The following is a 25,046-nucleotide window of genomic DNA, read 5'->3' as shown; positions in this document are numbered from 1 at the left end:
TTTGATGGATAATCCCTGTTCCCTGCTCGTCTCCTTCGTAATGACTGTGCAGCGCAGATGAGCCCCGAGGAAGAGAAGCCAATTTACTCTCCTTTTCCTCAGGGCCCTTCCGATGCTGCACCACGCGTGGCTTACACACAAGTTCTCATCATCTGATTTGTCGTGCAGGGGATCCCTGGACGCAGCGAGATCAAAGGTTCAACAGCTGACGGCCGCCCTGAAGACTGCAGCCTGATGCTCTAAGCTCAGAGCTGGTATCCCCGACAGGAAATGCCGGAGCTGGGAAGCAGATGTGTGTGTGAGATACTGCCGAAAAGTTAAACAGGAATTGATGAGCCCCGCTGCCGGACAGGGCCGCTCTTGGGGCTTTTTGCAGAGTAAGTTATTGTGCTGGTTATTCCTTGTCATTTCGCCTCCCTGGAAAAAGGAAGCCACGAAGATCTGAGTGGTGGGACCCCCAAAGTGGTATTTATATAAAGCCTCTCGGGTCCGTGTCCCGTTGGCACTGTTCTGCCATAGCCCACGGCACAGCAGCGCTGTGCACGACACCTGTGGGTGCTGGGGTGCCTGTAACGACACGTAACCATGCTGCAATGCCAGTAATGACACCTAACGGTGCTGGGGTGCCCGTAATGACACCTGAGGGTGCGGGGATGTCCCTAAGAACACCTCACGGTGCTGGGCTGCCTGTACCAACACCTAATGGTGCTGGGTGACCCCTAACCCCCCGGGGTCAGGGCTGGGTGCCGGGGGGCAGCCAGGACAAGCCCCCTGCGGGCAGCCAGGCAGCAGAGCCACACCTGAACCCCTCATTGTTGTGCCGGGGCAGGCAGCCACCCCGCACCTTCCTCCTCCTCTCCGGCTTTGGCTCCGTTTGCAGCTCCCTGGCTTTGCTTTGCTATCTCCGGGGGGCTCTGCTCCAGCAGCACACGGCGCTGGGGGCTGGGGCAGGGCTGGCCGGACACATGCGGGGCCTTTTGGGTTGCCCAAAGGCCGCAGAACCCCCAAAGACCCCAAAAACCCCAAACCCCCCCAAAAACCCCAAATCCCCCCCAACCCTTCCCGCTCCTCCCGCCAGGGGGCGCCGCTGAGCCTCCGTGCGCCCCCCCCCTTCTCCATGACGCTCCTCTCCCCTCCCCTTCCCATTGGCCAACCTCCCCTTTGCCCCTCCCCTCCCTCCCCATCCGCGCCCTCTCATTGGCCAGGAGGGGCGGAGCGACAGCACCTCGGCCCCGCCCCCTCCCCCTTCCTCCACCTCCTCCTCCCGGCTCCGGAGCCCGGGGCTGGGGTCGGGGCCGGGCCGGGCCGGGCGGTGGCGGCGGCGGGGCCATGGCGGGGGCAGCGCGGGGGCTGCTGTGGGCGGCTTTATCCCTGTGCCTGCTGCCGGAGCCTCTCCGTGCTGCTCATATTAAGAAAGCGGAGGCGGCGGCGGCCGGAGGAGGAGGAGGGGGTGTGGGGGGGGAGCTGCGGTACCTGCACGCCGCCGAGCTGGGCCAGGCGCTGCGGGACCTGGTGGCCGAAGCCCCCCCGGGGCTGGCCCGGCTCTTCAGCATCGGCCGCTCGGTGGAGGGGAGGCCGCTGTGGGTGCTGCGCCTGACGGCCGGGCTGCCAGAGCTGCCCGAGGCCCGGCAGGACGGGGAGAAGAAGAAAAAGGAGGAGGAGGAGGATGAGGAGGAGGAGGAGGGGGAGGAAGGAGGGGGGGGGGCGCTGCCCGGCCGGCCGCAGGTGAAGCTGGTGGGGAACATGCACGGGGACGAGCCCCTGGCCCGGCCGCTGCTGCTGCGCCTGGCCCAGGAGCTGGTGCGGGGCTGGGCCGGGGGGGACGAGAGGCTGGGCCGGCTGCTCAACACCACCGACCTGTACCTGCTGCCCAGCCTCAACCCCGACGGCTTCGAGCGTGCCCGAGAGGGAGACTGCGGAGGAGGAGGAGGAGGAGGAGGAGGTGAAGGAGGAGGAGAGCCCGGGGGCCGGGAGAACAGCCGAGGCCGGGACCTCAACCGCAGCTTCCCCGATCAGTTTGGGAGCGCTCAGCCCGACCTGGAGCCAGTGCCCGAGGTGCGAGCCCTCATCGCCTGGATGCGGCGCAACAAGTGAGTGTGGCCCGCAGGGAACCCCCTGGGCTCTCCTCGGGTGTCCTCCAGTATGGGCAGAGCCCTCCTGCTGCTGCCTGGCCCGCAGGGTGCTGCCCCTGCCCTGTGCCCACCTGCCTGGGCTCAGCCTCTGCAGCCCCCTGCATCACTATCCTCGGATAGGGGATGCTGCTCGCATGCTCCTCTCCAGCCTGGCCAAGCCATCGGTGCCGCCAGTGCTCCCTTTGTGCTTCCCTTCCTGCCTGGAGGAAGGGGGAGAGGGCTGGGAGGCTGCTGAGCAGGGGAGGCAGCACTGGGGAGGCTGTCCTGGCAGCCTTCAGGCCTGGGTGCTGGCACTGTGCTCACTCTGCCAGCTTCGTTGGGTGCCGTGTCCGAAGCACAGAGCACAGCGCAGTGTGCACGGTTGTGCAAAGCCAGAGCCTGAGTCCCATCGGCTGGGAGCAGTGCGCTGCAACAGGCCCTGCGCCCTGCCCGAAAAAGGGACAGAGGAAAGCTGAGCGCGGTGTGCTGGGGGCTGTTGGTCGGGTCTAAAGGAGATGTGCCAGTGTTCAGCATCCTACAGCGCATGCTCGGTTGTTGTGGGGAGCAAAATTTGTCTGAGGAATTATCTTTAGTGAAACTTAGCAGATGGCAGCACCCATTGGGATCGTTGCTCTAGAACTTGTGAACTGCTCCGGTAACTTGCTTGTCCTAAGGGTCTGTTAGGGGACAGCTCTCGGGCACCAGTGTGCGCTAGGAGCCCTCCAGATTTGGTGCAATTCAGAACTTGTTACAAGGGGCACGTTGTTGGTGTCACTTTGGAAATACCTTGCGCTGTCTATTCAATGATTTTGCAAATTCTGGAGGTGAGATTTTCATGCAAGCCAGGCCAAAACGTGAAGAAACCAGCACCTTGTGCGTCCCTTTGCCTGGCAGCACCAGGCATTGCTGTTCCACTTGTTACACCAAGGTAGCCACTGGTACTGAACGGAGTGGGTAAACAGAACTGTTTGATCAAAAAAAAAAAAAGTTAGTGTTGCAATTCACGTGTCCTTTTTAAGCAAGGCAAAGGTATGGGTCACTTTGCCTCTGCTCAGAAATCGAATTATGTTTGGCCAAAAGAGAAGTAAAGCTCTCTTTGCCCCCATGCTGTATTTAGTGAAAAGGAGAATAGAGACAATTACTCCTTTGAGGGCCCGTGATCAAATTAAGGCGCGATGTAGGGCATGCCGTGCTGTTGTACTTTCTTCACTTTTTTTTTTTCAAGATTTTAACAGCTCTGTCACTCGTCCAGATTTTATTTATGCCAGGCAGTTCTGTTGTGCGTATCGAGCACTGCTCAGAGGCGCCGTGCACATCGCGCTGTGTCTATCACAGGCTTTGAGGGCTTCGTCTTAGGCTGGAGGAAGAAACTTGCTTCATCTCCAGCACTGCCAGATGTTGGTCTGGGGAGCAAATAAACCAGTCCTGACAGTTGGTTTATCGCAGAAATCTGACGTCCCTGACATGCTCCCACTTGGACATTGTTCATATGCTCCAACAATCCTGCGTGCTGCGTTGGGGCTGGCGTTGAAGTGAGGGGCTCTGTCTCCCAGAACAGTTTGGAAACTCTTAACAAAAAGATTTTGTCAAACAGTGGCCTCAGGGCTGGAGGAGCGCGTGTCTGTAACGTAACCTTGGTGGAGCTGCAGCTCAGCAGGAGTTCTCCTTGCACGGAAGGGTCTGAGTGGTTCCTCTTCCAAAACTTGCTGCTGGGCAGCTCTTCCCGTGGGCCCTTTTCGCTTGCTTGATCCCAAAGAGGGTTTGGAGGCTGTGGAGAGCTCGGTTTGGGTGGGAAGGCAGCAGGATGTCTGGTTGTAGCTGGCTTCTCTCTCGGTGTTCCAGTGACAACTCCTTTCCTTCTCCTTCCCAACCCCAGGTTCCTGCTCTCCGGCAATCTTCACGGCGGCTCGGTGGTTGCAAGCTATCCCTACGATGACTCTCCCACGCACAGGCCCACGGGAGTCTACAGTAAATCAGCTGATGACGAAGTGTTCAAATATTTGGCCAAAGCTTACGCCTCACATCACCCCATCATGAGGACTGGCAAACCAAACTGCCCCGGCGAGGAGGGAGAGACCTTCCAAGACGGCATCACGAACGGTGCCCAGTGGTACGATGTGGAAGGTAAGCTGTGCTGCTGAATCGCTGTCAGTTTGGGTCACACACCAAAGTCTTAGAAATGCTTCGTGCTTCCACCGAGAACTGATATCCAAAACCGTGCTGCTTGTCACCGAGGCGAGGATGGTAGGTGAAGGGGTATTTTTAGCTTGGAATGTGTTCTAGCAGCTTGAAATGACGTGAAGTGGCTTCGCAGGCACACCATCGAGTGTTTGGTGAATCACAGTTGGGGAGACGTTTGTAGGAAATAGATCCCAGTGAACTGGAGGGCTCTTCCTGACCCCGCTCGGTGCTGGAGGCATCCTGCACGGAGGAGGCTCTGTTTAACAAATGAGCTGCCATAAGATCTCAAAACAGTTAATAAATTTTCATGATGATACAGGAAAGAGGAAACTTGCCAACGCACTGCAAATCCAAACAGTATTAAACTGAAACCAATGTCAGTCTTCTGCGAGGTTTTTTTAACCTTTAACCTTGCTGTTTTGTAAATGATTTATAAGATAGCCTGCTGTAAAACTGTAGAACGATGTAAATGCGTGGCCTGAGCTAACCGAGCTCCTCTGCCTGGAAGTGGGGCGAGGAACTTGTCTGTGAAGTGCTCTGCTGTCAGAGCTGTGCAGAGGGAGACAGCACGGGCCGTGATTGCCCCTCCTTGCAGCAGGACCTAGAAGGGATCCCAGATTCAGTCTGGAGATGATGTGAGGAGAGCAAAATCCAGTACCAGCAGGCTGCTTCTGTGTGGAAGTGGCTGGCCTGGCACCGGGCTGCTCTGTGCGTTGAGATTCAAAGGCCGGTTTGTAGTGAGATGCTCTCGTGGAAAAGACTCCGTGAGCTAGCGGGAAGAAAAATCTTGGCTGGGTCAGTAGAAGAAGTTTCACCATTTCCACGCCCCCTCAGCGGAATTGTACAATCGCGGGCTCACCAGCCAGCAAGGCAACGTCTGTGGTGAGGACAAAACAAAAATCTTGCATAATTGATATGGAGAAGTTGCATTGCTTTGCTGTGTCTGGGCTGCTCTGCTTGCCCTCCCGCTAGGGCCGAGGGATGATGGCAGGAGCGCTGAGCAAGCAAAGCAGCCAAGCATGGTTTATCCCTAGCAGCTTTTCCTAACGAATTCTGGAAAGATGGTGTCTTTCCAAAACGTGGGTTTAGGAGCTGAGTCATCCATCAGCCCTGACTCTGTTCCTTGGGAAGCGAGGAGAGCTCCCCACTACTGGGCCTGAGCACACGGCACCCGTGCTGGAAGAGGAAGTCCTTACTTCAGCAGCGGCTGAATCACTCCTGAAGATTTCACTGGTCAAACAAGACGCAGCGTTCAAACACGATGGCTGTTAGCAAAAAGGGAAAAGCGTGTCTCCTTCCCCCCGCCCTGCCGAGCGCACCGCTGCTGGTGTTTACTGGCTCAAGGTTCACTCTGCTTCTGCGGAAAGTCCAGCGTGAGGAAGGTTTGTGCAATTTTGTGCAGCTGCTTACGACGGAACAGGATATCCTGGATGATCTGTGCCGCCTTGTTTGCCGATAACAACAGCCACCAGAACATCTCAGTCGAGAGGGTTTTCAGCTGCAGCTCTGTGGGGTTTTGCCTTTTTCACCAAACTGGGACGAGTGCAGTGCACTGCTTCACAGCACAATGTTCACTTGTTGGCCCTCCTGCTCGAATGTGAAGCACCCGCTGGTGCCAGCCTGCCCTCGGGAGGTTTGCTGGTGGCTGCTGCGAGCCTCTCAGGCTGCCTTTGCCTCGTTAGCTGGTGGGAGCCGCCGGGCTTTGCTGCCTCCCCCCCGCAGGAAGCGGCAAGGTGTGGGCCGGAGACCGCTTCGCTCTGTGCTGCCATCGCTGCGGTTTGCACCCCGTGTGATAGCCTCCAGCTTTCAGCCTCTGCGGAAACAAACCCTGGGGCTGTGACAAACCACAACCTCGGTCTCGGTCCTGTTGGTGCGGGGGGTTCACAGGCAGAGATTATAGAGAAAGTGCTGGCGCTAATCCGGAAGGGAATATCACTGAGGTTGGCACCTGTGCTGTCTCTCCCCCAGGCCATAATTTCCATCTAGCTGCTGTTAGGAGGGTGCTGGCAGCCTTTGGAGCGTGTCCCAGGCTGAGAAGTGTGACCCACAGGAGCTGAGAGCCAGGGAAGAGCACAGCTGAACTGACAGCGCAGAGGGCAGGGCGTGTATTTGGGTGCTGGGTGAAATTCCTGGGTCGCTTCGAGGTTTTAGGCATTAACGGTTATTTTGGGCAGCAGATAGAGAGTCAGTTGTACGCAGACCAAGAGGCCTTCCCCTGTGACCGCAGAATTTCAGTCTGCAGTGAAATGAGGCTGGGGAAGTCCCGGTGCCCTCGTGGGAGCTCTCGGGTCCAGGCTGAGCTCGAAGTGACAACCAGAGCACGTGGGGAGAGGTGCAGGGCAAGCGCCTGTGGCTCCCGGATCAGGTTGTGCCAGGAAGGACTGCAGGCTCCACGTGAACGACGGCCAGGAAACGAGAACAAACTGTTTCAACAGGTGGAAATTTTCCTGCCACGTCTTATCTTGTGAAATCAAACATGCCAGGAAGCCAGCTGCTGTGGGCATTGCTGTCCTGGAGCCACCGGGGCAGGCCACTGCACCGCATTAACTTCCATTCGGGATTGCAAACAACCTCGTGTGTGTATCAGGCTGAGGTGGCAAGGAGAAACCATCGGAGTCATTCTTAAGGTCAAGTGTTTGTGGAGAAATGTGGCTCCCTGCCTCACAGCCCAGTTTGGTTCCTGCGTTCCAGCTGCTGCCGATAAGCGCGCCTGTGCCGGGGACGCTGCTCGGAGGCTATCTCGGTGGTGCATGGGCTCACTCTTCCTTCCTTTTAACCTCCAGCGTGTTTAACCACTGAGTGGCCGGTTCAGGTCAAGAAAATAATTGGGAATTTGGGCTGGTTTATGAGCCGAGTGGTGCTTAGTGCAAGAAGAAAAGCCAGCTGTACAGAAGAGGCCATGAATTTAAAAAACAAACAAACAAACAAAAAAAACACCACCACCTGTGGGTGGACGTTTGCCTTTATTTCCTAAATAGCCCAATTCAGAAAGTGAATTCAGTGTAACATTGAATAGGGCATTTTGCGGGCAGCCTTGGGAGGCCTTTTCTTGACTTGCAGTCCTTTCCTAAATGATATTTCCTGTGCTGGTTTGTGGCAGCACTGCTGTGGGTCCCTGGGCATGGCAGAAGGCAACTGCGCAGCGTGAGCTGTGCTAGATAGCAGCCTTCAATTTCTGTGCACTTGGAGTCTTCGTGAAATTCCTCCTGTTAATTTTTCTTCCCTTGAGACAAGGATTGGCTTGATGATTCAGGGGCCTGATGCCTCTCTTCCCATCTCCCATGAGCCGCCGAGCAGTGCTGCAGCTCCTGGGCTGACCTGGGAAGACGCTGCCCTCCTCCCTGAGAGCCCCGGGAGGCTGCAGGGCTGTGCTGCTGGAGGCTGGGACCTCACCCCCTCTGAGTTTTAATGACCGCAGACTACTGGACCAAAACCTTCTTCCGCCTTGTTGGGGCTGCTGCTGATTGCTTACACTGCTCTCGTGCTTCAAGACAATCGGTTCTGTGCTAGGGTAAGCAACTTGTGCTGTGTTTTTATCGTGTCTCTAGCTTGCTTTGTGCCATCTGCTCTCTCTGCAGAGCCAACAGGAGCCTTTCTCTGCTGTGACTTAGCTGCAGGTCTCTTATCTGCTCGTGTCTGCTCCAGCGACAGCTGGAATTAGGTTTTGCACGGTGCACTTGGAAAATGGAGGCCTTCCAGGCTGGCCCGAAAGGTTTCTCCTGGCATCTGGTGTATTTACGGTATCTGGAGCTCCGGGCTTGACTCGAGAGCAGCATTCTCCCGCCTGTCTGCCTGCTGTGGGGCTTGGCAGGGAGCAGAGGCATGCCTGGCAGCGTGATCTCCGTGGCTCTCGTGCTGCAGGAGGTCTGGGATCCTTGCTGAAGTGCAGTCCTGATGCTTGAGGTTTGGGACAGAGCAGGGGAGAGGCTTGTGCTGGGCAGGCCCAATCCTGCACTGGGAGTGAGGGGTCAGCTCCAGTCCGGGAGATGAAGCTTTAAAAGGGCTAAAAGAACCTGTGATAAAAAAATATTTGGATTGAATACAAGGAATTATCCAAGGTAACACCCGAACAGGTGGAATGTAAACACTTCAGTCTGACAGCCTCTACCCTGGGTGTGCCTTTCCTGCTCAGTTCCTTGAGCCTAGAGCTCTGCTCCTGCTGGGCCCTGTACAGGTCTCTGTATGCCTCCAGATCTCCTGCCTAAGCAGGAGAGGCTGTGCAGCTGGGATTTGGAAAAATACATGATTCCATATGCTGTAAAAATAACCGTCCTGCTCCGCAACGGGGCCATGTGAAGGCCAAATATGTGCAGTGGATGCAGTCCAAATTTTTGAGCATGTATTGGACTACTTTCTCCAAGAGATGTTTTTACCAAAATTGATGTACCAAGCACTAATTTAGTCTGTTGCTGCTCTATTATGGGTGAGCATCTGTCCTAAATTTACTTGAATGGCAGTTGAAGCCCTAAATCTGCTGCTTAATGGCTCTGGTTTATGTATGGATGTTTTCAAATGCATTAGCGTCCTGCTAGGAGCAGATGGTTGCAGGCTGGCAAATTGTTTCACTCTGCGTGGCGTTTGCTGGCGAGAGAGCAGCCCGCTGTGGGCTGCTTTCCTGAGCCTGGTAATAGGAGCCGAGCAGAATTGAGTACATATCAGATTCACAGCCCTTGTTTCTGCAACCTCTTGGACTGAGCTCCAGACTTGTAAAGTCCTCAGGCACTCCGTGGCTCCTTGTGCAGGACAGAGAAGTCCCTTACCCGACAATCTCAGCCCCTGCATGAGGTGCAGTGCTCTCTTTGCACTGGATTTGCTGGGATAAAAGCCTCCTGGTCCCTCACCAGCAGGCTCGCAGGAGATCCAAGAGGCTGAGCCGTGTCTCTTGGCCATGGTGGGTGCTGGGTGGCTGCTGCGTCGTCCTGGGGTCACTGTGCGCTTGGGATGGAGCCAGCTGGGCAGTGGTGGCCAAGGCTGTGGCATGCCAGCCTGCCCGGATTGTGTTTGTAGGAGGTTGTGTGACCCAGGGGATGTGTAAATTCGGAGCAGTGTGCCTCTTCCACGTGGACACAGCCGCCTGATCTGCTGTGGGAATGGTCCTCTTGTGTGGCCGCAGTCATGTGCCGGCGTTTGTCGGGGTGACTGGAACCTGTTTCTCAGGCTTGCGGGGGTTTTTGCTATCGAAAGCTCCCAGGAATGTTTGGAGGGGTTGAGTATTTGCAGCCTTCAGCAGCGTGCTGGGGTACGAGCTCCAGATCGTGGGTGCTGATACCTGGGGACCTGGAGTCCTGCTGGTGCGTGATTCATCCCTGCTCACAAAACAGATTTGCTTGCTGAGGGCTGAACGTAACCTTCAGTAAATGAGGGCACGGCACTTGCTAGGACAAGGTGACATTTTTTTATTTGCAGCAGTACCTGTGGTTTCCCTGAAAGGCAAGAATAAGCAGATAAGGTTAATACTGTGAAACAGCTCTGTGTGCTCCTGTTTGCTGGTACTCTTAACAGCAAGCGACCAAGCTGTCCCCAGGTGCTGCAACATTACTTAAATTACTTGAGACGGCTGCCTTCAAGAGGAAATGGGGCAGGAGGCTGGTGACGTGGCTCCAGAGCTCGGGGAAGAGGTGAACAAGTCTGTGTCCTGGTCTGCTCATGCAGGACCCAGCCGTTGCAGGGTCACAGCAGTCCTCAGAGGTGAGGAAAGGTTGTTGCTGCCTCTAGTCTCGCTGAGAGTTTTTGGGAGAACAGCTGTGTGGTCCTTGAATATGATTTCTGGGAAATGCAGGTAATATGAAGGTTGTGTCTAGCAGATGTCTTTGCTGTGGAATGAACCCACAAAGTGCTGGGCTGCTGAGTTCAGCTGGCAGCAGTAAGGCCAAAGGGACGGCCTGCAGGATCTGAATGGCCCAGTGTGGTGGCCACTGGGAGAAAGAGGGCTCTGTGTGCCCCAGCACAGGCTTTCACCAGGATCTGATCTGTGATCTGACTTTTCTGCTTAGGTTGTTCGCTCTGGGGCTCCGGCAGCAGCTTGGTGACCTGCCCCAGGGGGCTGAACGGCAGGCAGAATGTGGATCCTGGGGGGGGGGCTGGATGTCCGTGCACTGCTCTTGTGACGTGTCTCTGCCTAACTTCCTCAGGTGGGATGCAGGACTACAACTACGTGTGGGCCAACTGCTTTGAGATCACCTTGGAGCTGTCCTGCTGCAAATACCCACCGACCTCCGAGCTTCAGCAGGAGTGGGAAAACAACCGGGAGTCTCTCCTTACTTTCATTGAGAAGGTAGTGGGGGCTGAGGCAGGGTGTGGGGGCAACATCTGGGTCAGCCCTGTGTCCCCGGCGGGCTGAGAGCACTGCCTTCAGATGCTCCTGTAGCTTGGTTCACTGCATGCAGTAACGCAGCTGCTGCAGTTGCTGCGTGGAGGTCAGAGGCTACAAAGCTGCTGCTTATCTCTGTGGTTCTGCCACAGTTCCCACATCCTCAGCAACAACAGAGCTCCCTCTGAGAGGGGCCTCGTGGGGCACAGTGGGATGCAGAGGCTGAGAAATGCAGATGTTGCTACATAATGCAGAGTACCTGTATGGCCTCGGTGCCTTCAATCTCAGGTCTTCAAAGGCACCAAGCCACACAGCTCAGACCTTGGCTCACAGATCCATCCTCCAGGCTTTTTCCACATACCCACGTGTGGGTTGGGTAGGGGACAGTTGACAGTTTAGGCTGGGAAGGGAGGCAGCTGCACTGGGTCCCTCAGCATGGCCTGCAACCCTGCTGTGATCATAGTGTTGTGTGCCCATGCCGATGAATGAGAGGATTTGCTAGGGAGGATCAGTTCCGAAAAGCTGCTGCCTTCCCAGTGCATGCTGAAGTTCCTGTCCTTGCTGTCTGGCCAAGCACTGCCTGAACCTTCGGCTTGTCTCTGCCTGGCAGCTGTCTTGCTCTGTTGTTTTGGGGATGGGAGGGGATTGCGGGGTGAGGATGTGGTTGCACTGATGTTACCTGTCTTCAGCCAGGCCCTTGCGTTGTTCTCCTCAGGTCCACATCGGTGTGAAAGGCTATGTCAGGGATGCGATCACTGAGGCTGGCTTGGAGAACGCGACCATTGTCGTTGCCGGCATCGCTCATAACATCACGGCGGGCAAATTTGGTGACTACCACCGGCTGCTCGTGCCTGGGACCTACAACGTGACCGCAGTTGTGATGGGGTAAGGTCTCTGTGGCAGCCGGTGTCTGCGCTGCTGACTGCTTGTGTTACTTTATGTGATTTCTTTTCCAGGAGCATCTTGTGTGTGTTTAGGGGGCTCAGAGTAAAGGACTCTGTGATGGGTTAGAGCTGCAGCTGTGTTTGTTCACCCCATGCCCTCCTGCAGTGGGGAGCTGCTGGGTGCACAGCACTTCTGTTACCTTTGATTGCTTATAACAACCTCATCTTACTTCTGGGCAAACAGAGAGAAAGGAGTAGGGTCGTCCCAGTAAGAGCCTGCCTTGTCTCAAGTCTGGGCGTAAACGTGTCACTTGCCACTTGCTACCCCTGTGATGCACCTGTGGCTTCTTCCCCATAAACAGGAACTTGTGCCTCTGACACCACAAGGGCAGCAGCATAGTTGGATCTGGTGGCAGTGGGATGAGCCCCATCAGCTTGTTTGCTGGTGAATCTCTCCCCTAGTCCAACATCTCACTGCGTTCAGGCTGGGAGGAAGAAGCTGGAGAGCGTGGAGTGGAGGCTGAGAGGCTGCAGAGCCTCCTTGCTGAAGCCAGCTCTTTTTTTTTCCCCCCCACAGTTACGCACCAGTGACCAAGGAGAACATTGAGGTGAAGGAGGGAGATGCAACAGTAGTGGATTTCTCCTTGCAGCCAACCGTGGTGGCACCAGACCCTAACCTCACGCAGTTCACCGCGACGCCTGCTCCTCCATCCACCCTCACGCCCTCTGTTGCGCAGGCAGAGCCCCCGGCCACAACCTCTCTCCACCGAGCAGTCCAACCCGTGGACTTTCGCCACCATCACTTCTCGGACATGGAGATCTTCCTGCGGCGGTATGCCAATGAGTACCCCAGCATCACCCGCCTCTACTCTGTGGGCAAGTCAGTAGAGCTGCGGGAGCTCTACGTAATGGAGATCTCGGACAACCCCGGCGTCCATGAAGCAGGTATCGCTGGAAATCCTTCCTAGCAAGGCACAAATGCGAGTGACAGACGCTTTGCTTTGGTGCTTGGGCAGGGCAGGAAGGGATGTAGAGCTGGAATCTGTCTGAAGAGAAACCAAGTTCGTCCTCACAGCTTTCTTTTTAGAAAGATCAGGCTCCATGGGTGGTACTGCTGTGAGTTAAGGAGCATTCCTGGGGACATCGGCATTGGTGGTGGGGCTCTGGGAACAGAAGGACCAAGGGTTCTCCCTGCAGCAGTGTTTGTCCTTCTTGGTGGTGTGATTGCAGAAGGGTATGTTTGAAGTAAATGCCCCCTAGCCTGCAGAAAGGCCTGAATGTGCAATGCTCAGGGTGATGAAATGTCTCCAAGTGTTACTGTAGTGGTTATTATTGTCTCTTTGGCGTGGCTGTGTGTGTGCAGGTGAGCCAGAGTTCAAGTATATTGGTAACATGCATGGGAATGAAGTTGTGGGGCGAGAGCTGCTCCTGAACCTCATCGAGTACCTCTGCAAGAACTTCGGCACAGATCCCGAAGTGACTGACTTGGTCCAGAGCACGCGGATCCACATCATGCCGTCCATGAACCCAGATGGCTACGAGAAGTCCCAGGAAGGTAGTGCTGCCTGTGCTGAAAGACACACGAGGGGTTTAGGTCTGAGAACAAGAGTTGGGGCTCGTGGTACTTCTGCTCTTGTGCTCCAGTGAGATTTCTCAGAAGTGCTTTCTGCCCGGGGAGGATGGGAAGGGACTTGGGGTGTGCTGTGGAACGAGTGGGCAGACCCCGCGCTGCAGGAAGTGGGTTGTTGGCTGCTTCTTGAAGTGGTTGGAAAGAGCTCTTCCGCTTCAGCAACGCTATATGCTACCCCTGTTTGGGTCCCCTTATGGTTTGTGGCTCTCCCAAGGGTTATTAGAAATAAAGACATTCCTTTGACACAGCTCATACTTGTTGTGCTTTGGTCCGTGCTCTTACAACACGTGATGTGGGAGCCAGGCAGTCTGCAGAGCACTTGTCCAAGGATAATAGACTTTTATCGTGATGTGGAAATTGGCAAAAACGTTCAGGGAAGTCCTTAAAACTGCATGGCTTTTGCAGACTGACAGAACAAAGCCTGTCCAGAACAGGTTCCTGGAATTAGAGCTCTACGCGGGTTTAACAGGGGACATGTCCAGCTGGTTTGAGAAGGTGGGCTCTGAGGTTTCTGTGGTCGTGACACCCAGCTGCTGGGATTGTTCATGGTTCACTGCCTTCCTGCTAGCTGTGGCCTGGCTGGCACTGAGAGCTGCTGAAACGGCCCCTGGACACCTTTGGGCACTCTCACTGGAGGAAAGCGTGGGTGTCCCGTCACTGTTGGCTGCAGGAAGCCAGCTCTGTTGTGTTCTCTGCCATTTTTTGTTAATTGGTAGCGTGAAGATCTTCAGCAAAAGGACACAACCTCCATAGTGAAAAGGGAACTTTTACGGGGCACAAGGCTGAACGTGTGTTTCGTTTTCAGGAGACAGAGGAGGCACCGTTGGCAGAAATAACAGCAACAACTACGACCTGAACCGGAACTTCCCAGATCAGTTCTTCCAGGTGACAGACCCTCCGCAGCCAGAAACTCTTGCTGTCATGAGCTGGTTGAAAACTTACCCGTTCGTGCTTTCAGCAAACCTGCATGGAGGTAAGTCAGCCAGCCAGGCTCCTTCCTCAGCACTGAGGTTTGAGGGATGGGGTTTGTTAGGGATATAGCCACTGTGATCAAGGCCTAAACAGAGGAGACCGAGCAGAGAGCTCACAGACCTAAGTGCCTGTGAGCAAGGCAGGAGAAAAGGCAGCCAGGTTCCTGCACCAGGGATGAGGCTGTTTCCAGAGGACCTATAGGGGGAAAAAAAAAGGGTAAACCAAATCTATTATTAGTAGGTTGGAATTTGTACTGCTGGAGGCTGGATCAGAAGCTGGGAATAGGCTGAAAGCCACTTCCCCAAGCATGTTTGTAGGGAGCTGAAGAGGCTGCTGGGAGGATCACACCTGCTTCTCTGAAGGGAGCACAAGCACTGGGCAGTAGCTAGCACACTGCCTGCTGCAGGACGGGGCAGGTGGGATGGCCTTTCATGTCAGCAGCTGCTCAGCAGCTGGTTTGGTGAATGCGGTAATGCTGTGGCTGCTGGAGGCTTCGTAGTATTTATAAATTGGAGGGAAGGAGATGTAATCCTGAGGGTTCCCCGTCATGAATTGCATGGCGGAACTATGAAATTTGCTGTAATTTAATTATCTTTTTAGAGTGATCTAAATTAAGTGTCTGTCTTACAGCTTATTCCCTGATTCCCCAGACTGTTTGTTGTAGCTGTGGTAACTTGCAGGTGGTTGCTTTGTGCTAGCACGCTTCATTTTGTCGTGCAGATGTACCCTGCGTGGGTAAGAGCTGGCAGTTCTCCAGCAGCGGTGGTATCTGGGTTCCCACAGTACAGCTTGCCTAGGAAAAGCCAGAGATGTTATGATTTGCTTGCCATAAATTCCAGAGGGCTGAAAAGCTACAGCAGTTGGGCCAAGGCTGCTGTGTGTGTTTTAAGAAATGTATTCCTTTACTTTCTCTCCTCTGTGAAAGGGATTATCAGGAGGTTGTTATCACCCCTCCTGCACGTAAGAGCCAAAGCTTTGATGTGTCATGGCTGGGGCTCACCTTCCTTGTTGGGCAGAGTCTTATCTTTTCCTGTGCTTTTTGTCTCTTCTGTCCACTGGTGTTAATGCTACGTATTTAGTATTGAATGTCAAGTCTTGAGAAACACAAGGCTTGGTCCCTGGCACTCTTTGGAGGAAAAGAAAAACTCCTCTTAGGCTGAGGGATCAGTTGAAAAGCTTGCAAGTTCAAGTCAAATCTTGTCTCCCCTGCAGGTTCTCTGGTGGTTAATTACCCCTTTGATGACGATGAACAAGGAATAGCCATATACAGTAAATCCCCAGACGATGCTGTGTTTCAGCAGCTGGCACTTTCCTACTCCAAGGTAAAGCTCTAATGGGAAAACAGCTCATCCTGCTAGGGTAATTCCTGATGCTGTCATGAGCCCTTTGAGCAGGCACCCACATGTTGCAGACTCCTTGGGTCACAGCAGGAGGGTCCTGTGGGAGGCTCTTCCCATACAGGGATGGCCGGTGTGCTCTGCCTGCAGGCACTGTAGGAGGAGAGCTCTCTGCAGGCACGGGGCCCACAGCAGTGTGCTGAAGGGTGGTAGAAAATGCTGTATGTGGGCCAGGAAGGGCTATAGAGTACAGACTGAGCTCCACGTGTCACATCTTTTGTTTCAGGAAAACAAAAAGATGTATCAGGGCAGCCCTTGTAAGGATTTGTACCCCACAGAGTACTTTCCACATGGCATCACGAACGGGGCCCAGTGGTACAACGTTCCAGGTAAAGTCAACCTTCAGTCTCTCGATTATCTCCAAGTTAATGCATGTGCAGCTTAAAGAATTTAATCTGGTCATCACAAACTCTGCGTTGGTCAGTCCAGATTGCAGGAATTTGAGTTTCTTTCGTAGCCTCTTCAATAATGTACCCAGATTAAATCATTCTGGAGGGAAGGAATTTATAGTGTAGTATTTCTGGCTAGCCAGCAGTATGAAAGGCATTTACAAGAAGGTTGATTATCAGTCTGCTATTTTGACGTCCCCTTGAAGCATGAATCTTGCCCTGTGTAAAACCCTTTTCACTTCAGTATAAAATGCATGCTGTAGTTAGGATTTCATCTCTCTCTAGTATCTGATTTCTTAATCTTTTTTTGAGCTGGGGCTTGACTCTGCCTTCAGGAGACCTTGTCAAAACTTTTTTCTACATTCCTGTTGTAGGTGGGATGCAGGACTGGAATTACTTAAATACAAACTGCTTTGAAGTGACCATTGAGCTGGGCTGTGTGAAATACCCAAAAGCAGAGGAGCTGCCGAAGTACTGGGAGCAGAACCGTAGATCTCTCCTCCAGTTCATTAAACAGGTGAGCCAATTTGATGCCCAAGAAAATATGTGAGCTGCCTCTTGGGGTCTGGATTAGTCGTGCCAGAATAAACAGGTTGGTCTGCACACTGAGTGCTGCTTCCTGGCCAGGCTAGGTACCTGCTCCACAGAAATCCTTCCCATCCAAACATGCCTCAATTTCCCCCTCTCCCCTCCTCAGCACACCAAAAAATCCATATGGAAACAGCAGCCAGGTGATGCAGGTGTGGGCATTTTATTTACCAATCCCTCAGTTCTCCCTAGGCTAGTGGCCTTTATGTGCTATTTCCAGCTGGGTCAGGGTTGGTGGTAGTGCAGTGCACCTGGGGCATGCAAACAAAGGCGTGGAGCAGAGCGTACTGTGGTGGCATCACGAGCCAAACAATTGCCCATTGTACTCGGGTGATCTTTGTCCATGCCAGCTGCTGGCGGGCTTAACCTGAGCCCTTTTGGGACGTGCTGATCCTCTGGAAATGCGGAGCCTCCTGGGGAGCTGGTGGGGTGTGGGTGTCAGCGCTCTCGCTGTGGTGTGTGGGGTTGGGGATAAGGTTGCTGGCTCTGAGCAGGGCTCCGGGTTTGTGCTCAGGTTCACCGCGGCATCTGGGGATTTGTGCTGGATGCCACGGACGGAAGGGGCATTCTCAACGCCACCATCAGCGTCGCCGACATCAACCACCCCGTGACCACCTACAAAGATGGGGACTACTGGCGCCTCTTGGTCCAGGGGACGTACAAAGTCACAGCATCTGCCCGAGGGTGAGCAAGCCATGGCACGGGGAACAAACAGCTGCACGGTTGCCACAGCGCGCTCCTGATTTTCCCAGTCAAGAGTTAATGAAGTCGTGCTACTCCGGTGTCAGGGACTGCTAATCTGGTGACAGTGCAGAGTACAAACCTTCCCTTGTTTGGAGGTGGTGCGGTGAAGTAGTCGATAACCTGATGTCTTCAGGGGAAATTCTCATGCAGGCAGCTGCCCGCAGAAATTGCTTCAACAGCTGCCAAAGCCTTGTTGCTCTTTGGGTTAAAGCTGCCTGACTTCTTGTCCTGCCAGTCCGCCACGTAACCCTGCAACACCTGAGCCAAAAGCAGCTCAGTGCCATGTAGGGCCCTGAGCTGCTTCCTGTCCTCCTGCTACTTCTCTGTCCCTTTTTGAAGTGTTCTTGCTGCTTGCTTTTATGCTGCATGCTTCGTTTGGCTAGAGAGCAGTCCTGTGTTGAGTGCCTAGTCAGGAAGGGGGGTGGCTTGGTGTGTGAAGCTTCAGCCCCTGACATCTCCTTGTGCCTTCTCTTCCTGGGCAGGTATGATCCAGTCACTAAAACGGTGGAAGTCGACAGCAAAGGTGGGGTGCAGGTCAACTTCACTCTTTCACGGACAGACGCCAAAGTGGAGGAGGGGAAGGTGCCAGTCCTGAACACCCCAGACACCAGCGACCCCAACGAGAAGGAGTTTGAGACTCTGATCAAAGATCTATCTGCTGAAAACGGCCTGGAGCGCCTTCTGCTTGCCTCCTCAGGGAAAGTCTCTCCTTACCGATACCGCCCCTACAAGGACCTCTCTGAGTTCCTCCGAGGCCTCTATCTGAACTACCCACACATCACAAATCTCACCAGGTGAAAGCTCAAAGCAGCAACGCTCAGCTCCTCTCTGAGGCAGGGAAGTAGGGAAATGATGAGCTGTAAGTGCAGCCCAGAGGTGGGGAGCTTGTTTCTGCCCATCCCTGTGGTGCCTGAGTTCAGAGGAGCCCCAGGGGTAAGGACATGGTGGCAGAACATCGGCAGGGCCCCCGTGTTTTTCCTGAGACCTCACTTTACTGACTTAAACCTTGGGGGGCTGTCAGCTACCCAGCAGCCTGGGTCTGGTGGTATTCCTAGCATTGATACCCCAGGTACCTGCACATATTTCTTTAGTGTTTTCTACTTCCTCCCTTTTCCAAATCCTTTATGACAGCTACCCTGCTAAAAAGTTCCCAGCAAAAGTGATCAAATTTGGCATACAAGTCTTAGAGAGTATCTTGAGTTGGAAGGGGCCCATGAGGATCATCAAATCCAGTGGCTTTTTAAACTATCTGCCTTCAGATTTTAACTTAACAGCGTGAGATGTGTTTGAGTTAATGTGCTCCGAGCCAAGGTCTCTGCCCTCCTGCAAGCGACCAGCTGTCTGTTGTCTTCTGCTCACCTTTGTGACCTGCAGCACTTACCCTCTGTCAATTTTAAAAGGCATAAATCCGGCCTCTTTGTCCCCGGGACCCTGATTGCTTGTTGTCACCAGGCACAATGTGCTCATGTCCTGTCCCTGCTGGTGCCAAGGCTGCCTTTCTGATCTGTAGCCTCTATTGTCCTTCCAGTTGCATCAGCCCCGATTGTGTTCCCTGCTTTGCCTGCATTCAGTTTGCTAACTTAAAGGCACGACTGTAGCAACAACTTCTACTGGAAATAGGCCTGCTTTTGTCCTTGAAACTGGCTGCTTTCTAAATTAGTTCGATGTCCAGATGTATCCTGCACTGATTGGAGAGAGGAGAGGAAAAACAAAACAGGAAAAAAAATAACACACAGGAAGCACAGAGGCATTTTGCCATTCCATGTTTAGAATGATGTTGTGGTCTATATAGAGAAATACGGAGCATTGGGTGTCCTGTGTGTCTCTACCTGGGTGCTTTTTCACACAGATGTTTGCTCAGACTGATCTTCATAGTGGATGTGGTTCAGTGCTGCTGCAAATCTTCTGTGATGTGGCTGAGTTTTGTGTGTCACTTGTGGTCTAGGCAGCAGTTCCTTTCCACACCAGCACTTCTTGTAAGGCCAGGCTAGGGGAGTGGCTCTGTTCCTGAGCTGATGCTCTGGTTTCTCATCTCTTGGCAGCCTGGGTCAGAGTGTTGAGTTCCGTCAGATCTGGTCCCTTGAGATCTCCAACAAGCCCAACCACTCCGAGCCTGAGGAGCCCAAGATCCGCTTCGTTGCTGGTATTCATGGAAACGCCCCCGTCGGTACGGAGCTGCTCCTGGCACTGGCAGAATTTCTTTGCATGAACTACAAGAAGAACTCTGCTGTTACGAAGGTGAGGAGATGATGGTTTTGGCTCCCTCCAGTTATATCCTGAGAAGACAGTGCTCATTGAGAGAGATTAGTCTCATTAATACTGGCTCGCAGCTTGCAGTGGCCCCATGCACAAAGGGAAGGTCTTGTGAGATACATGGGGCCAGTGGGAACCACTGAAATCAATACAAGCAGCTGGTCCTAGGATAAGAGCAAGGTAAATGAGGTGTAGAGAAAACAAAGCCCACTAATTGTACTTTCTGTACTGTTTTCCCCCTGATTTTTTCAGCTGATTGACCGGACGCGGATTGTGATCGTGCCTTCCCTGAATCCAGATGGACGTGAGATAGCGCAGGAGAGAGGCTGCACCTCGAAGTTAGGCCACGCTAATGCTCATGGCAGAGATCTGGACACAGACTTCACTAGTAAGGCAAACTAATGCAAGCTGATATGTGGTGTCCCTGTAGAAATGCAGGCTGCAGTAGAAATCTGCTAGCCCCTTTAGGGTTGGGTGTAGTCATTGGGTTACAGGGTCCACCTGTAAAAAGAGCAGCACTCCTGCCTCAAAGTTGAGGGAGCACAGCTGCTGGGAAGCTTCCAAAGCTTGAATACTCCTTACAGGTGATAATTGGCAGTCCTTTATTTGAAAAGGACTTGATGAAGCAGAGTTGTTTAGGAATGGTCCCAGAGATCAGACAACATTTAATATTTTTTCCTGTTAGTTGATTTCCTTTAACCCTAAGTTTCTGAGAAACATTCTCTACTCATGCTCCCTGGGAACAGCCTCCTTTATTCACGCTCTTATGGTTTCTATTTAACCGCATGGTGTATCTGCAGAGCTCTGTATTAATTCTATCCCCACCCTTCCTGGAAAGGAAGTGTTCTCTCTGGCCAGGTTTGGCTGGGATCATCCCCAAGTACTTTCTTCCAATAGTGGCAGTTCAGTGACAGTAAAAGAAAGTAAACACCCATGAAACACCCTCTGTATCACAAAAGTAAATAGCTTGGGGAAATAGTGATGTATTATTTGTTTAGCTTTGCAGATGAATTCCACCCATGGGTAGTGTGGACTAGGTGCCTAACGTTGCAAGTGCAATCTGCTGAAATCTAACTAATATATTTAAAATAAGCAGCAGCCAATTTCAGCCATAAACAAAGTACATGCTTCTGGCCTCTCAAGTAGCAGAGGAAACTGTTGTCAATTCCCTTTTCTATTTGTTGTTTTCATTTACAGGCAATTACTCCCGGTACTCAGGGACACGAGAGCCTGAGACCAAAGCCATCATAGAGAACTTGATACTGAAGCAGGATTTCAGCCTCTCTGTTGCACTAGATGGTGGATCTCTACTTGTCACTTATCCATTTGATAAGCCAGCACAGACAGGTATGACTGACTCCTCCAGGGTCCTGCATGCACAGCTAGCCTCTGGCTAGCCCCGTGACTGCATGGTGTTAAGAGTTTGTCCTCTTGAAGTTGTCCCACTGGTGGTGTCCTGCAGCCTTCCTTTATATTCAGCCCTTTGTTTCTAGAGAATAACTGAAAGTCTGTAAAACAAAGCTGAAAATCCTCACAGGATTCAGCTAGGGATTGAAAGATTTATTATTATTTCCGTTTTTACAACAGTATACCAGCTTTTCCTTTGCCAAAACCAACATAAGGCCTGCTTATGTTGCCACCGCTTAATGTCAGAGGATATCTGGAATCGCCCTGAAACAATGTGTGTGACTGTTTAATACAGGGTTGTGTGGGGGGGGGTAGAATAAGAATCTGCTCCCTTAATGAATAGGACTTGCACTCCCAATGGCTCACCTTTCTGTTTATAGTGGAGAACAAAGACACGCTGAAGCATTTGGCATCTGTGTATGCAAACAACCATCCACTGATGCATTTGGGCCAGCCAGGCTGTCCAAATAAGTCAGGTATGTTTGGTTCAAGCCTTTAACCCCAGCTTGTGCAAGACTCTGCTAGGAGCAGGTATGTCTGATAGCTGTATTCTTGCTCTCACAGATGAGAATATTCCTGGGGGTGTGATCCGTGGCTCTGAATGGCACAGTCACCTGGGAAGTATGAAGGTAACTTGTCACAGCACACCTCTTGCTATCTTTGCAGATACAGCTTTAAATGAGCATTAAAAAGCGTATTTGTTCTGCTGTCTGGGCAAAGCTTAGCCACCTCGAGCTGTGCTTTGGAAAACTTAAGTACCACCTTTTTTTAATTGTGTGGGATTTTTTTTTTGTTTTTTTTTGTTTTTCTCCACAGGATTTCAGTGTTACGTTTGGTCATTGTCCTGAGATTACAGTTTATACCAGCTGCTGCTACTTCCCCAGCGCAGGGCAGCTCCCTGGCTTGTGGGCAGACCACAGGAAGTCTCTGCTTAGCATGCTCGTGGAGGTGAGCCACAGTCTGGGGGAAGAAATTCTGGCAAGGATTGAAGGCAGTGGGATGATGGGTCAGGAAGGGGAGAGGAAGAAAGTGTGGAGACTGCTTGTGTTTTTATTGGTGCTGTGTTAATTAGAGATTAATGTGGACTGCGTGAGGAATGGATTGAAAAGAGGCAGCGAGTGACCAGGAAATGTGTTGACATGTAAACTGCCTTCTGGTGGGATGAGCAGTCCTCACAATATTGTGCGGTCTTATTTCTTAAGGGGGAGGGCGTTAGGAAAGTGCTATATTTTGAGGGGAAGATTAAGTCCTGTTTTAGGTAACAAATAAGCCATGCTCTTGGATCTGAACGTGAAATGTTTGAAATGCTTTATCTCAGGTTCATAAGGGAGTCCACGGATTTGTCCAGGACAAGAGTGGCAAGGCAATTTCTAAAGCTACCATTGTCCTTAATGAAGGCTTGAGGGTCTACACTAAAGAAGGTGGCTATTTCCATGTGCTGTTGGCTCCTGGTTTGCATAACATCAATGCGATAGCGGATGGGTACCAACAAAAGCATATGAAGGTATGTGCCTTGATCAGAGATCTTCTCTCCCCTCCTTGTCCTGTGAGGGCACTGCTCATACTTGGGATCTCCCTTGTTGGCTGTGTTTAGCTGCTGGTTGCGTGCCCGTGTTGTCTTTTATACCTTGTTATAACGGATGAAGAAGAATTTCCCGGCATGGCAGAATTGTTTTGGGTGGTAGCTTTTCCCTACACCACGCTTGTCTCTGATGACATCTGCCTGGTTCTGCCCTGGTTGGCAAATACCTCTTTTCTCTGGACACCTAACAGGGATGTAAGGTCTGAGATGGTCTGAACTCTCACATCTCTCTCTCTCTCCAGGTCTTGGTACGCCACGATGCACCCAGCTCTGTGTTCATTGTATTTGACATGGAAAACAGGATATTTGGTCTGCCTCGAGAGCTGGTTGTAACTGTTGCAGGTAAAGTGATAGCTCCAGTCACAGCCTCCAGCCCTGCTTTCTGGGCTGGTTCATCCTGATCGTGACTCTTCTCTTTTCACTGAACTGGAAAGTCACCTCCTGCTTTCCCTTCTGAACATAAGCTTGTCCTTGCGGACGGGTCCAACATCCCTTGGATCTAGTGGTGCTGGGCTAGCAGATAAGAGGAAGGGAGAAAGGAAGGGGGGGAGAGTATTGCAGGGGCCTGGGTGGGGCTAGAGATGACTGGAATGGGGGGAGCCTGTTTGAGCATAGAGCTGGGACCTTGCAGATCTTGTGTCTTCCCTAAGGTTTCTGTGGGTGGATTGACAGTGAAGTACTAAGGGATTTTAGTGCTCTGAAAGCACCTCTCTTGCATGGTGCATTTTTACTGTGTCCATGCTCTTTCCTTCTAGGCCACAGAAGTGAGGAAAATGGCTGTATCTGTAGGAGGGAGGAGAGAATGTGAGAAACCTAGAAGCTTCTGGGGTGGGGAACATAGAATTAACTTCAATACCCTCTCTCTGGCAGGTGCAAGTATGTCTGCTTTGGTCCTCACTGCCTGTATCATCTGGTGTGTCTGCTCAATCAAGTCCAACAGACACAAAGATGGCTTCCACCGCCTCCGGCAGCACCACGACGATTACGAGGACGAAATCCGCATGATGTCCACTGGCTCAAAGAAATCCCTTTTGAGCCACGAATTCCAGGATGAAACAGACACTGAAGAAGAAACATTATACTCCAGCAAACACTGACACCTCCCAGACAGGAAAGGAGGTTCCCATGGACCAGCCCCAGTGGGAGGGGGGGGGATCCCTGTGGTTCAGTTTTGAAACATTAACTTGCAGGATTGTGTCCTCCAGAAATGTGGGTGGCAGCTCCTGACTTCCCTCTGCTGTTTGCTCTGTTCCTACGTACGTGCAAATCAGTGGGTGTTAGGGGTTGTGTTTGGGTTAAGGACAAGGCTTATGATTTTAGGTCAAGGTTTGGATGTTCTCACATCACGTTGTTTGAAAGGTAACTTAACAGGGTGGCCAGCAGAGTTCCTAGCACTTCCCCAACATCTCAAAACAGTGAGCAGATGGTGGGGAAGTGCCCCAAGACCTGCATGGGGTCATAGTTACAACACTCCAAAGTGGTTTCTCTACCTGTTTTGATTTCATTTTTCTTACTCTGTACGTGGTGGAAGCCAGATCCATCACTGACTCCACGTTCTGCAGAGCAGCCCTTAGAAATGGACTGTACCTGGTTCTCAGCTGCTCTCTCAGAGCTTTTCCCCGCCTTGAGATGCTGTGGCCTGCTCTGCTCTGCAGTGGTTGTGGAGATTCTCTAATGCATTGCTAGTCCCAAGCAGGGTCTTGGCTAAAACCTGGGGGAGATGACATCCATTCTTCACGTGAACTGGAGAAAGGAGCAAATGTCAGAGCTTCAGTGAACTCTGACCAAGTTCAACAGCTTGCCAGCTCTGAAGAACTGCTGTTCCTGACTTCTGGGGAAGAAAAATTCTGTCCCCATCACCCCTGGTTGTTTCTCATTTGTGTGGACTTGGCTTTTGGAGTCTCATCTTAGTGTTACAGCAGCACAGTGTCTGAAAGCGCAACTGGAGATTGTTCTAAACAGACGGATAAACTGGTTGTGGTGGATGCTGTAGAAAATAACTAGTAATTGACTCCACTTTTGCTCAAGTCCACCTCTATTCAGGTGGAAACAGTGAAACCTGGCCACTGCTTGGAGCATTATGGGAACAGCAGAGAGTGGCCATAGGGGTGCCCGTGGCCTGACTTGTCATTGTCCAGCTAATACCATTTAGTGATCAGAGTGCTTTGAACACCTCTCGTCAAGCTCTGGCGATGGCAGGCACCAAATTGGCCTGCTGGCCTGGCTCTGTTCTGCTGCTCCAGTGTCCCTGAAGTGTGTAGCAAGAGCTCCACCTGCTTGTGTGTCTGCAGTGTCTGCTGCTGCGGGGGCCTGGTGCAAGGCGTGAGGAAGGGCTGAAGACCTGTGCAGAAGAAGGGAAAAGCAGCCAACTTTTGTTCTGTAGCACTTGGCAGGAAGGTGGGAAGAGGAGCCGCACTGCGCGTCCTCAAGATGCCCTGGATTTGTGGGGAATAGAAGGAATGCCCAGAAGGGCACGATGCCTGAAACATTGATTTCCAAAGCCTTTATCTATAAGTTTCTGAAGTTCTTGTGCTTTCTGGGCAGAAGTCTGGGATTAGAGTATAGGCACTTATTTTCTTGCTGCTGGTTCTTTTTTTT

General features: G+C 52.5%; 1 protein-coding gene across 1 annotated transcript; it reads left to right on the top strand.

Moving 5' to 3' along the window:
• Window positions 1–1,329: 1,329 nt before the first annotated feature.
• CPD (carboxypeptidase D) lies at window positions 1,330–23,545 on the top strand. Its single transcript, NM_001310382.1, is given in 21 exon segments — window positions 1,330–2,090; window positions 3,988–4,235; window positions 10,424–10,566; window positions 11,318–11,487; window positions 12,064–12,431; window positions 12,850–13,041; window positions 13,922–14,089; window positions 15,301–15,410; window positions 15,712–15,814; window positions 16,249–16,391; window positions 16,977–17,146; window positions 17,689–18,000; window positions 19,249–19,444; window positions 19,712–19,847; window positions 20,657–20,806; window positions 21,247–21,342; window positions 21,431–21,495; window positions 21,683–21,814; window positions 22,185–22,370; window positions 22,691–22,790; window positions 23,319–23,545. Coding segments are annotated over 21 exon segments (4,176 nt in total).
• Window positions 23,546–25,046: the final 1,501 nt, after the last annotated feature.

The sequence above is a fragment of the Anas platyrhynchos genome, chromosome 20 (assembly GCF_047663525.1).
Source record: "Anas platyrhynchos isolate ZD024472 breed Pekin duck chromosome 20, IASCAAS_PekinDuck_T2T, whole genome shotgun sequence".
Lineage (NCBI taxonomy): Eukaryota > Metazoa > Chordata > Aves > Anseriformes > Anatidae > Anas > Anas platyrhynchos.
The sequence above is the reverse complement of the archived record's forward strand: the minus strand, read 5'-3'. Positions and strand labels throughout refer to the sequence as shown.